The sequence below is a fragment of the Cervus canadensis genome, chromosome 18 (assembly GCF_019320065.1).
Source record: "Cervus canadensis isolate Bull #8, Minnesota chromosome 18, ASM1932006v1, whole genome shotgun sequence".
In the NCBI taxonomy this organism is placed as follows: domain Eukaryota; kingdom Metazoa; phylum Chordata; class Mammalia; order Artiodactyla; family Cervidae; genus Cervus; species Cervus canadensis.
The window spans coordinates 20,219,998-20,233,404 of NC_057403.1; the positions used below are offsets into that span (position 1 = coordinate 20,219,998).

The window sequence follows — 13,407 nt, forward strand, 5'->3', positions numbered from 1 at the left end:
CCCGGGAGGGTGGGTAATTGGGTGGGAGGAGAGAAGCGCTGCTTAAAGGAGCCACACATCCAAGTAACTCTCGGGAAACCGGAAGCCAAAAAATAGACTAGTGGGGTTTATGGTTTCTAGAAGAAGGCTACTATTCTTTAGTACCCAAATGTTTCCCCCGCCATGCCTAGAATGAGACCACGGAGATGCAGGAAGTATTCTGTCCCTTTAATAGCTTTGTTTTGGGGGTGACTACCGTCCCCTTGTGGGGAGGCTTGGGAAAGGCAGGCGCAGTCCTCGATGGGGAGTCTCAGCGACCATGGGGGGCACCATCCACTGTAAGATGACACGGGTAGAGGACGTTAGTTTAGGGCAAGATAGGATGGACCTTGCAGGGGGCGTGCAAGGGGCGAGTAGGGGGCGGGGGGGGGGCGTGGGCCACGCGGGGCTCTACCACAGGGAGGCTGCAAAGGGGGGAATCGGAATGTACCAGGTTGACAAGCTGGGGGAAACGGCCAGATTGCCTGGCACTGGGCTGAACCATAGCGGGGCAGCAGGAGGGTGGAATAGGGACATCCAGTTTCAGCATTAGGCTGAACTACGTGAAGGTATTCATGGGGAGGTCTGGGCTGTACCATGTTGAGAAGCCAGCGAGGTGGACTAGACCACGGGACTGAACCACGAGGAGGCAGTAGGGGGAGAAGGGGAGTGTACCACGTTGTGTTTTTTTTTTTTTTTTTCAGTAAGGGACGTGCCAGATTATGGTACAGTATAGGGTTGTACCTCATGAAAACAGGGGAAAGGATCTGGGCTGTACCATTTCGGAAAGCCCTAATTATAAGAACCACGGACCTGTACAGGATCGTACCACAAGGAAACCAGGGGACTCGGGTTATACACCGAGTTGCAAGTTGCAGGCAGTGAAGAATAGCAAATCACGGACCTGCAATGGTCTATGACAGGAAGGTGGGTTGTACCACTTTGACACAAAGGGAGAAAGAGCGAGGGAGAGTTCAGGAGGCTGGGTCACACAGAAGCAGCGAGGGAGGGGTTGGACTGCATCATATTGAAACATCAAGGGGAGACACATAGGTGGGTTAGACCAAGACGTGTAAGGGGTTGCAGACCGCATCATACCATGCAGGCGGTAGTTGGGGCCTCGGCAGCGCCTCTCGGGGTGCCGGGGGTCCCTGTTGCCCCTCAAGGCCCTGTGGGCCAAGGGCTGCAGGGGCCGGCCGTTACCGCTGAGGCTCTGGAAGATCTGGGACGGAGGATTCTGGCTCAGAAGTCTCAGGGAGTGCATCTGCCACGAAAGCGGGGTGGGAAACTGGGAGTGAGTAATGAATAGCCCTGGAAGCAGCGGGCAGGAAGCCCCGCCCCTGGGGGCGGGTGGGCGGGGTCTTGCTCAGCCCCGCCCCCGACAGCCCCAGGACGGTCGGACCCTCGAATCCCCTCCAGTTCCCTGTCAAGCGAGGGTAAAAGGGTAGGTGAGGCAAGGGGACACCCAGGCCAAGGAACGGGTTGGGGGGTGGCAGGGAGGGGGGGAAATGGGCTGACAGGGTCACCTGGAGGGAGGTGATATTGAGGGCCCTGTCAATGAGGATCCAGGTAACAGTCTCCGAGCAGGGTGGGGTGCTGAGAGAGCCCTGATAGGTGATGAAGCCAAAGGACTCAGGGAACAGGAGCTCCAGGCTCAGATCTTGAAGAAAGTAGGCATCATCTGCAGGAATATCAGGTCAGAGTGAAGAGGGATGTCCCTGCAGAACTCCCCTATATGCATAAACCATCACCCATCCACCCCCCCCCCCCCCCCGCCACCCTCGCCCAGTGCCCAGGGACTTACTCTTATAGGAGATGCGGGTGATGGTGTCACGGTTAAGGAGGCGGCTGAGGAACGGGTTTGAGCTACCAGCCACCTGTGTGGAGGTATGCAGTGAAGAGAGAGGAACCCAGAAACCCAAGCTTCCCCAATCCCTTCCTCCCCTAGGAACCCAAAGACTGGGCCTCCTAGCTCCCTCTTCTCAGACCCCAGGTCCAGACTCTCCTTTCCTCCCTGGGCTCACATTGACAAAGAGGCTGAGAATGGCCAGGCCATTGGGGCCCCGGGTGGCGGCGCTGAGGTTCCCATAGAGTTCTTGGTTGAAGTGGATGAGCTGCACCTAAGAGGGAAGCACAGAGAGCGGGGTCTCCTGGAAGAAGGGGAGGGCAGGATGGGCAATGGGAGCAACTTTGGGGTTCCAAGTCAGGTTAAGGATTAGTGCTCACGAGGTGGGGGGGGGGGGCTGTGGATTCTGTGGAGGAAGATGGGATGAGGGATGAAAAGGAGGGTGACTATGGCTGATTCATACTGATGTTCGATAGAAAACAACCAAATTCTATAAAGCAATTATCCTTAATTTTAAAATAAATTTTAAAAAATTTTAAAGGAAAAAAAAGAGGAGGGTGAGGTGGGAGGAGGGCTTCCCAGGTGGCCACCCCAGTGGTAAAGAATCCATCTGCCAATGCAGGAGATGTGGGTTCGATCCCTGAGTGGGGAAGTTCCCCTGGAGGAGGAAATGGCACCCCCCTCCAGTATTCTTGCAGGGAGGATCCCTTGGACAGAGGAGCCTGGTGGGTTACCGTCCATGGGGTTGCAAAGAGACACAGATGAGCGTCTGAGCATGCATGCAGGAGGTGGGAGGAATTTGGTTGACTTAGAGTGAAGGTCGAGGGTCAGAGGTCAGCGGCCATCACCTCAGCAGAGAAACCCTGATGGTTGATCTGGTGTTCAGAGCCAGCTCCATCACGTGCTCCAAATAGCAGCCGCAGTTCACTGAGTCGGTGGCTATAAAGGAGGGGTCCCCCAGACACATTAACCACAGGCCGGGGCGCAGGCAGGAAGGAGACATGGCGACCGGTGTTGTACAGAGTTCCGCGGAGCTGTGGGGGAGGCGCAGGCGGTCAGGGGAACGCGAGAAATCTTTTCCCGACTGTTTTCCATTCATACATTTCCCACAGCCAATATCCATTTAATCATTCGGCATAGTTTGAACATTGGAAAAGACCCTGATGCTGGGAAAAATTGAAGGCGGGAGGAGAAGGGGACGACAGAGGATGAGATGGTTGGATGGCATCACCGACTCAATGGACATGAGTTTGGGTAAACTCCAGGAGTTGATGATGGACAGGGAGGCCTGGTGTGCTGCAGTCCATGGGGCCACAAAGAGTCGGACACGACTGAGCGACTGAACTGAACTGAATAGTTTGAACACTAATGTCTTTCCAGGCTCTGGGCTGATCCTTGGTAGATGCTCAATAGTGGTGAATTTAATTAACAAGTATTTATTGAGCTGCTACTATGTGCCATGGATGCCAGGGAGAGAGCCATGAGCAAGTAGACAAAAACTCTGGAGCTCATGGGGCTTCTGTTCGAATGAAGGAGAAACAATAAATACTGAATCATATAAGTAAATGCTTAATTAATTATTACATCCTATGCCCACACTGAGGAGCATTGGGAGTTCTAACAAGTGGAAAACCCAGGGAATTCTCTGGTAGTCCAGTGGTTAGGACTCCTGTGCTCCCACTGCTGGGGCCTGGGTGTCAGTCCCTGGTTGGGGAACTAAGAGTTTGCAAGCAGCATGGCCAAAAAAAAAAGGAAACCCAGAGAATGGAGTAGGGGTGGGGTGTCAGGAATGGCTTCCAAGAAGAAGTGACATTTGAATGGTGACCTGAAAGATAAGGAGGGGTTATTTGCAAGGAGTGAGGAGAAGGGTATTCCAGAAGGGGGAACAGTCTGTGCAAAGGCCCTGAGGTGGCCTATTTTAATAACAGTGAAGAAGCCTGGGACCAGAGCCCATTAAGCAAAGGAGAGTGTGGTGATGGGAGCCGGGTGGTGCAGAGCCTTGTGGGCAATGATGGGGTATTTTGTGTTTTTATTTAAATAATTGAATAGATATAACACATTTGGCACAGTGCCGGGCACAGGCTAAGTGCTGTGTAAGTGTATGCTGTCATTACTTATCCTAACAAAAAGATTTTGAGTAGGAGAGAGTGGTATGATCCAGTTTATGTTTGTAAACATCTCTCTATCTGTGGGATGAAGAATGGGTTGCAGGAGGCAGAGAAGCAGGCCAGCAAAGATGCTATAGCATCAGTCCCAATGCAAGATGATGGTGGGACCAATGTAGGGACAACAAGTGAATGCTATTTAGCAGGAAAACTAGAAAGGGAACGGATGGGAAACGGAAGTGAGGGAGGAAATGGGATGGGGAAGCTCTGAGACTTTTGGCTGGGTGACCAGGGAGTGCCAGCTCTTCTAAGAAATAATATTGCAACGCGGGCAAGAGCGTGGATTCTGGAACTACCTTGCCGAGGTCTGAATCCCAGCCCTGGCACTCTCTGGCTGTGTGACCTCAGGTAACTAACTTAACCTCTCTGTGCCTCAGTTTCTGTATCCATAAAATAAAGATAATAATAGCACCTATTTCGTGGTGCTGTGAAGATTAGAGGATTCATCAAGTTTGAAAACAGTGCCTGGCTCAGGAGACGATCTGTTTTACCATTGCTTCTAAGAGAGGGAAAGACTAGGAGCCATGTTTGCGGAGGGAAGAATCGGTGATCATTTGCGGGTGTAACTAGCCTCCTCTCTACGGTGAGAGTAGACCTCCTCCCCCAAGGCTAGCCTCCCAACTCAAAGCTCCACCCCCGATCCCCACTCAGGCCCCGCCCCAGTGGATTCGGTAACCCCGCCCACCAGGTCCCTTACCTTCTCTCCCCCCGTGCTGAGTCTCAGCGGGGGCAGAAAGGGGTCATAGAGGACCCTCTTCAGCTCCACATCCACGGGGCTCTGACGCTTCCCCACGGCACAGAGACTCCAGGCTGCGTTCACCAGGCCCCAGAAGGGAGGTCCTGGGAGCCGAGGTGGGATAGGGAGAAAAGGAAGTCAGAAATAAGGACTGGATCCCTAGACTGGGGCCCGCCACGAAGGCTGTCGTCTGGATTCTCGGATCCCAGGAGAGGAAGGGCTGGGAATCTGGATTCCTGGCTCTGAGGGAGGAGAGGGCTGGGATCCAGAATCCTGGGGTCCTAGAAGAATCTTGGAGGCGTTTCCTAAGGACCCCCCTCCACCCCCCTAACACCTCCAAGTCTCTTTGATCAAACCTATCTTAAATTGTCATTGGGGGAAGAAACTACAACTCCCAGCAGGCCCCGGGACTGCCAAACAACCCATTCGCTACCTGCCTACCCCAGAGGTCATGGGAGTTGTAGTTCTTTCAGTCTCCTTGTCCCACAGCCGGATAATGAATGAAGTAGGAAGAAGGAGTTGCAAGAGAGGGCAGGAGGAGGCGGGGGAACGGGGCCACTGAACCTCTGGTTCTCAGCAAGAGCCAGGACCTACCTGCCTCTTTCCCAGGAAACATACACACTCACTCTTCCACCCCCACACTGTTACCTTCCAGTCACTCCCACTCACTACTTGAAATGCGCATGTATAATGTCCCATGCTGAGCCACTCGGGTTCAGAAGCTGGGCCTCCTGAGGAGGGAGGAAGGGGCCGGGACCCTCGGGTCTGGGGCGTGGGGAGGGCGGGCGGGAAGGAGAGGACTTCTGGGTCTCAGGAAGAAAGCGCCCGGCAGCCCAGACTCCAGAGTCCCCGCCCTGGCTGCACCTGGCACGAAGTTTCCCTGGAGATTATCCTTGTAGCTCCACCAGTCCTCTGGGTCAGGTGCGGTTCCGATGTGAGCTGGGGAGAGAGCAGCCTGCACCCTTCTCCTTGGCGCCCCACCCCACCCCTCCCTCAGGGGCTCTTGCCCCAACCCCCCAGGCCTTACCTGCCGCTCCCAGTGCGGCCCAGAGTACCAGCGCCCGAGGGGCGCTCAGACGAGCTGCAGCCCCCATCCCCAAGAGGCCTCGGGGTGACCCCTTCCCAATGTCCCGCCGGCCCTCTCTCAGCTTCTCCCCCTTTTTGTGGAACCCTAACCCCTCCCAGGACTTCCAGCCTTCCGCTCCTCCCTACAGGGAGTCCCAGTTCCCCAGTTACTGTGGCAATGGGAGACTGAGACCCCCACCCCCTCCCCTCTCTCCTCTCCTCTCTCGCTTTACCTCCCCTTTCTCTCCTCTTTTCCCGAACCCTCCAGGCTTGCTCTACCTCCCGATCTTCCTACTCCCCTCTCTGCCTTCTGCTTCTCCCTCGGGTTCCCTCTGGGTTCCTAATGCACACTCCCCTTCTTCGCTCTCTTTTCATTAAAAGCTCTTCCAAGCCCCCTAACTCCATTCCTCCATCCTGCTTCCCTCACCTCCTCCTCCCTCCCTTCCTTCTCGGTCCCTGCTTCTCCCTGCTCCCTTCTCCCCTTCTTCTCCTCCTCACTCTCTCCCTCTCAGCCTCCAGCTCCTCTCTCCCTCCCCACCTCCTCCTCTCCTGCCTCTTCTGTTTCTCTGTCTCTCTCCTCCCTTCCTCCCTCCTGCCCCTCCCTCTCTTCTCTCTCTTGCAGTTATTTAATTTTTCTGTCGTTGTTTGGGGGTGGGGGTGGGGGCTCTCACAGCAGAGAACCCTCCTCTCCGGGCTGGTGTGGATGGAGTGGGGGTGTCCAAGGGGCAGGATGGAGGGGTCACTGGGGGGCTGATCCCCAGCTCCCAGATGCGCTGGGGCCTTGGGGGCGGGGGTGGCCCGGACACCTGGGGCCCAAGAGCTGGCAGTTTCCATCCTCCGCAGAAGAGGGAAGGGGGGGCGCTTAAGGTGGAGCTGGGAGAGTCCTCGAGGTCTCTGCGCCCAGAGCTGCTGGCCCCAGAGGATCAGGGGTTCCCCCAGCTCACGGGGACCCAGGTTGGAGCCTGCATCACTGCCTGCAGCCCCCCGCCCAGTGCATCACTCGGGCCTCCACCAGGGGCTCCCTTAACTCGGCTAGGGGATCCCCTGGGAGACTTGAGTGCGGTGTGGGCGGCTGACCAGGAGAGGGAGGCAGAGACTTGGAGAGGGAGAGAGAGCGAGGCAGAAGGTGGAGCCGGGAAGGCAGAGAAGAGAGAGCAGAGGTGAGGTCAGGGAACTGTGGAGGCTGGGGAAGGCGAGCCTGAGATCAGGACAGAGAGACAGGATGGAGGGAGATGCAGGGTAGAGAAGAGAGGGCAGGGTGGGGCGGCTGCGGGTTTGGGCGGGAGGAGATGGCGGCAGGAGAGACAGACCGACTTCCATACCTTGAATGAAAGAAATCCAGAAACTGATACACACATAGAGGGGGCAGAGATAGAGGACACCGCCCCCCTTCACCCACCCCGCAAATGACTGGGGAAAAAAATACAAAATGAGACAGGTATAGATGGAGGCAGAGAAAGATACACAGAGAGACAGAGACAGACAAACTTAGAGATGGAAGCAGAGAGACCCAGAAAGAGAGAGAGTGCGCGCGTGGGCCTCAAACAGCAGGTTCGAGACAGAAGAGCAAGACGCCAGGCAGGAGGTGTGCAGGGGGAGACAGAAAACCAGATCTGCAGACAGACATGGAGACACACGCTGAGAGGAAGCAGCAGAGAGAGGCGAGCACAGAGAAAGAGGCAGACACCCATGCACATCTGTAAAGAGGGCCCCTCGTGTAGAGGAAGAGGTATGTATCAACAGAGACAGAGACCCAGATGGGGGGAGAAAGACCCAGAAACAGATCAACCGACATGAAGGATGAGACTAAAGAGGGCTGAGAAAGACAGAGGCATTCAGAGACAGAGAATTGGAAATGGACACGCAAGGACTGTGATGCAGAGAGACAGAGATTCCTGGGAGAGCCGGAAGTGGAGAGAGACACCAAGACAATACAAGAAAGGAAGGTATACTAGTGATCTGTTGTCACATAACAAATTACCCTGAAACTCCATGGCCTAGAGCGACATGTGTTTATTGTCCCACAGCTTTTGAGGGGTGGGAACCGTGGAGCAGTTCAGCTGGGTGAATCTGGCTCCCATAACAACAGAGAGCTCAGACTCTCATGAAGGGCCAGTGGGCTATTGGCCAGGGCTGCAGTCATCCGGCCTCTTGACTAGGGCTGGAAGATTACCTTCAAGCTCACCTACACGGCCCTTGACAAGAGGCCTCAGCTGCTCAATGTTAGAGTTCACAAAGGGCTCGTGTGGGTGAAAGTCGCTCAGTCATGTCTGACTCTTTGGGACCCCGTGGACTATACAGTCCATGGAATTCTCTAAGCCAGAATACTGGAGTGGGTAGCTGTTCCCTTCTCCAGGGGATCTTCTCAACCCAGGGATCAAACCCAAGTTTCCTGTATTGCAGGCGGATTCTTTACCCACAAGGGAAGCCTATATATATATATATGTATGTATGTATATATATATATATACACACACACACATATATATATATAGCGTATAGTTAAAATATGGCCCTTTGTGGTGACCTGACAAACAAGAGATGAAGTCACAGTGGCAATATGTTAATTATACACTATGAGCCCCTTGTGAACCCTAACACTCACCACGTGAACCTCTCCATAGGACTGCTTGGGTCACAACAGGGCTACTGGCTCCCCCTCAGAGTAAATGACTGGAGAGACAGCAGTGTCTTATGTAACCTATGTCCAAAGTCACACACCAGCATTTTTATTTGGGTATTGGCCACGCTGCTTAGCCTGCAGGATCCCAGTTCCCTGACCAGGTACGGGACCCAGGCCCCAGCAGTGAAAGTGCTGAGTCCTAACCACTGGACTGCCAGGGAATTCCTAGCACCATCACCTCTTTATTCTATTCATTGGAAGTGAAAGTCACTCAGTCGTGTCTGACTCCTTGCGATCCGAAGAACTGTACAGTCCATGGAATTCTCCAGGCCAGAATACTGGAGTGGGTAGCTGTTCCCTTCTCCAGGGGATCTTCTCAACCCAGGAATTGAACTCAGGTCTCCTGCATTGCAGGCGGATTCTTTACTGCCTGAGCCACTAGGGAAGCTGTGGATGTTTATTCATTGGAGGTGAGCTGCTCAGTCTAGCCCACATTCAAAGGGAAAGGGATTGATGCTTGTTTTTTTCCCCTAAAATTTTATTTATTTTGGCTGCACTGGGACCTCAACAAAATGAGGTCCCAGTGCAGCCAAAATAAATAAAACATTAGGAAAACAAAAACAAAGAGAAAGAGATTGAGCTCCTCCTCTTGAACAGAGGGATATCAAAGAATGTGGGCTTCTTTCAAAACCATCACAGAGGGACTTTACTAGCAGTCCAGTGGTTAAGACTGCGCTTCCACTGCAGGAGCTGTGGGTTTGATCCCTGATTTGGGAACTAAGATCCTGCATGCCACATGATGTGGCCCAAAAAATAAAAAATAAAGTAAAATAAACTCATCATAAGTGGGGAGAGGAAGAGAGACAGCAAGGGAGAGAGACAGACTTTCAAGGCTTAGACACTCAAGGCTTTCAATGACCCTCAAGGCTTAGAGGTTGGTGAGGCACTTATTCGGAAAGACAGGAATGTGTTGAGAGAGGGAAGACAGAGACAAGATAAAGGAAACCAAAGCAGTAGTAGTAATAATAATAATGAGGTAATAATAATAATAACGACAGTGACAGCAGCTCACAGGTAAAGCATCTGCTACATACCAGGCAAAATTCTGAGCACTTTCTGAGGACTCACTCATGTAATCATCACAGTCTCTTTATGAAAAAGAGAAAGTTATTATCCCATAATAGATGAGGGATAATAACTCATCCCTCATGAGGAAACCAAGCCTCAAAGGGCATAAGTGACTTGCTCAAAATGACACAGGTAGGAAACAAAGAAGGATGGGGAAATTATGACAAAGGCATATGTGCAGAGAAATGGGGAAGTGTCAGGAAGAGACTGGCAGAAGAACCCAGCTCGGATGGAAAAAAATCAATCAGCAAGAAATGGCAGCCACTCTGACTGAGGGTTTCCTAGACATTGGAGCTGGACCATGCATTCTTTAGGTTTTGTTAACCCTCAAAGTTGCCCCTTGAGGTGGGGGTTGGTATTAGCCCCATTATACAGATAGAACCCCTGAAGCTCAGAGAAGAAAGTGACTCACCCAAGATGTCGTGGGTTGACTGGTGCCCCCCATCCGCCCCAAAAGAGACACATCCCCCTGGAACCTGAAAATAGGATCTTATTTGGCAAAAGGATCTTTGCAGTTGTAACTAAGATGGTGATCTTGAGATCAGATCATCCCATATTATCTGGGTGAACCCTAAATCCAATTACATATGTTCTTTTAAAATAAAGACATAGATAAACAACAGGGATCTACTGTATAGGAGAGGGAACTGTATTCTCTCTCTCTCTCTCTCTATATATATATATATATTTTTTTTTTTTTTTTCTTTTTCTTGGTTGGGCTGCAAGGCATGTAGGATCCCAGTTCCTGGACTAGGGACTGAACCCCATGTCCTTTGCATTGAAAGTGCAGAGTCCTAACCACTGGACCACCAAGGAAGTCCCTATTCAGTATCTTCTAATAAACCATAATGGAAAAGAATCGGGGAAAAGTATATATATATATATGTGTATATATATATATATATATATATATATATGTGTATATATATAGTTGTTGTTGTTCGGTTGCTCAGTCATGTCCGACTCTTTGCCATTCCATGGACTGAAGCACCCCAGGCTTCCCTGTCCTTCACTATCTCCCAGAGTTTGCTTAAACTCGTGTCCATGCCATGAGTTGATAATACCATCCAACCATCTCACCCTCTGTCACCCCCTTTTCCTGCCCTCAGAATCATTTTGTGCACACTTGAAACTAGTACGATATTGTAAATCAACTATACTTCAATTTCAAAAGAAGAAGGAAAGAAGAAAGGCAGAGGGGGATTTTAGACAGAGGACATAGTATCGTGAGGGCAGAGGCAGTGGGGACTCCCTGGTGGTCCAGTGGCTAAGACTCTGAGCTCGCAATGCATGCATGTAGATCCTACATGCTGCAACTACGAGTTTGCCTGCGACAACTAAGACCTGGCACAGTCAAATTAATTGATTAATTAAAAAAAGAAAAGAAATGGGTAAGAGAAAATTCCTCTTATGTGGGGGTAAGAGGAAGTCTTTCCAGTGTAGGTGACATTTTTCTGACCCTCTTTCTGTCCCTATAAGCCCAGCCCTGGCTCAGAACGCATCTTTTCCCACCAGGATCCTCTCTCCAACCCCTCCCCCCACCCCCAGTCTCCCTCACCCTCCAGTCTAGCCTCTAGGGATCCCAGAGGAGTCTTCTACGTCCAGAGGTGACCTGGCCTCTCCTCAAGTCACAGCCATCCCGTATCTCCCCAGCACCCCTGGACAAATTCCCTGACCCTCCGCCTTTCTAGTCATGACCGATCGATTCCTTTCTGTGTCCTTCAAGACCTACCTCTGATGTCACTTCCTCTGAGAACCCAACTTGCAGTCTGGGTTCAAGGCCTTCTCTGGGCTCACCCAGTGAACGGAGCCACCTCTACAACTGTCGATATCATGTTTGTTGCTCATACAGGGCTGACCCTGCCCCTCCTCTGCTCATAAATCTCCCACGGCTCTCTAGTGCCCCTGGGGAAAAAACTCAGGCCCTCACCCTGGTCTTAGAGGCCACACATGTCCCGGTTCCTGCTTATTCCAGCCTCAGACCTCTTCTCTGACCATACCCGGCCCTCTGGCTTCTGGACCTTTGCACCAACTGCAACTTCCTGAAAGCGTGCAAGTGTAGCCGCTCAGTCACGTCTGATCCTTTGCAACCCCACAGACTATAGCCCGCCAGGCTCCGTTGTCCATGGAAAAAGCAAGGAATGCAGGTTCCACTGAGATTTGAACCAAGATCGCTGGATTCAGAGCCCAGAGTGCTAGCCATTACAACCGTAACTTCTAACTTGGCCTTTCTTTCTACCTCCTCTGCTGGGCAAACTCGTCCTCAGCTAACACGCATTTTAGGAGTCTGCTCTTGCAGGAAGCCAGCAACGATGCTGTGGAAGGCAGGGGCCTCTTCTCAGTTCTGGAAGCCACCTGTGCTGCCCTCATTATAGCAACAAGACAGATTGGGCTCAGCGCCCAGAGGCGGGAGGGAATGGCCAGGCCGGAGGTGGGGCCCAGATGTGGATTTCATGCCTATTAGTCTTGGGCGCTGGGAACAAAGTTTGGGTCATAAGGAGCATATGGGGCTCGCCCTGTTCCTCACTTTCATCTCCTACCTCCCCGGCCCCTGGGTGGGAGGCAGCAGGGACAGGACTCTCTGAGCCTGGGTGGTTCCCACAGCCCTTCCTGCCCGCGCTCTCAGCCCACTCCCTCAGCCCACTCCCTAGGGGAGTCCAGCAAAAATCCTCCTGACCTGTGATCTCACCTTCTGGGTTCACCTCTCCTGGGGAATGTCTGGCCACCAGGTGTTTAAATCAGGAAAACAAACTCCAAAAGCTCTTACTCTGTGCAGACACCATTTTAAGCTCATTACATACACATCTTTTAAAAATTAGGTATTTATTTGTTTATTTGGCTGTGCCAGGTCTTAGTTGTAGCACTTGAGCTCTTCAATCTTTGTTGTGGCATGAGAGATCTTTAGTTGTGGCATGTGGGATCTAGTTCCCTGACTGGGGGTCAAACCCAGGCCCCCTGCATTGGGAACTCGGAGACTTAGCCACTGGGCCACCAGGAAAGTCCCTAAATGTTCATGCATGCTCAGTTGCTTCATTGGTGTCTGATTCTTTGTGACCCCATGGACTGTAGCCTATAGGGCTCCTCTGTCCACAGGATTCTCCAGGCAAGAATACTGGAGTGGGTTGCCATTTCCTCCTCCAGAGGATCTTCCCAACACAGGGATTGAACCCACATCTCCTGTGTCTTCTGTATCACAGGCAAGATTCTTAACCACTGAGCCACTTGGGTAACCCTGCAGACACGTTAATTCATTTAATCTTCATAATATGCCCTGTGGGTTATTTCCTATTACCATCATCATCACCACTCCCATTTTACAGATGGGAAAACTTAGGGGACAGAGAGGGATTTGAACCCAGGCAGTCTGGCTCCAGAGCCCATGTATTTCATGAAAATCACCTTTAGAGCAGTGTCATCCAATAGAAGTTTCTGTGATAGTGGACATGTTCTTTATCTGCACTATCTGATATGTTAGCCACCAACTACCAATGTGGCACTGGCTACTGATTGGGTAGCTCAGAGAACTAAGTCTGAACACTGGCTACTTGCTGTGTGATGGTTGTTAAGATTCCCAGCCTCTCTCATTCCAGACAAACCCAAACACATGTGGGGTTCAATCCTTGCCCCCATTTCAAAGTGGAGTCTCCCTGAGAGCCTCAATTTCTTCAGAAAAGGATGGAAAGAGCAAGATGAGGCATCCAGCGATTTCTGAAAGAGAGAACTCTTCTTAGAAAGCCCCTTAAAAAAAAAAAAAAGAAAACCCATTGACATGCTAAGTTGCTCAGTCGTATCTGACTCTTTGCAACCCTATGGACTGCAGACTGCC

The 13,407-nt window shown here is 51.9% G+C and overlaps 1 protein-coding gene across 2 annotated transcripts; it reads right to left on the reverse strand.

Annotated features, from left to right (window-relative positions):
• Positions 1-188: 188 nt before the first annotated feature.
• Positions 189-6,610, reverse strand: CA11 (carbonic anhydrase 11). 2 transcript variants are annotated; one of them, XM_043435208.1, is made up of 9 exons: positions 5,793-6,610; positions 5,630-5,704; positions 4,727-4,869; positions 2,713-2,898; positions 2,043-2,138; positions 1,823-1,895; positions 1,545-1,699; positions 1,117-1,282; positions 189-315 (listed from the first exon to the last, which is right to left on the reverse strand). In XM_043435208.1, exons 1-9 carry the CDS (start codon positions 5,857-5,859, stop codon positions 290-292), a joined length of 987 nt encoding a protein of 328 aa, XP_043291143.1. In that variant the 5' UTR covers positions 5,860-6,610; the 3' UTR covers positions 189-289. The 2 variants fall into 2 exon arrangements, with proteins under 2 accessions (XP_043291143.1, XP_043291142.1); XM_043435207.1 differs by lacking the exon at positions 189-315 and having other exon boundaries at positions 465-1,282.
• Between the last annotated feature and the right edge of the window lie 6,797 nt (positions 6,611-13,407).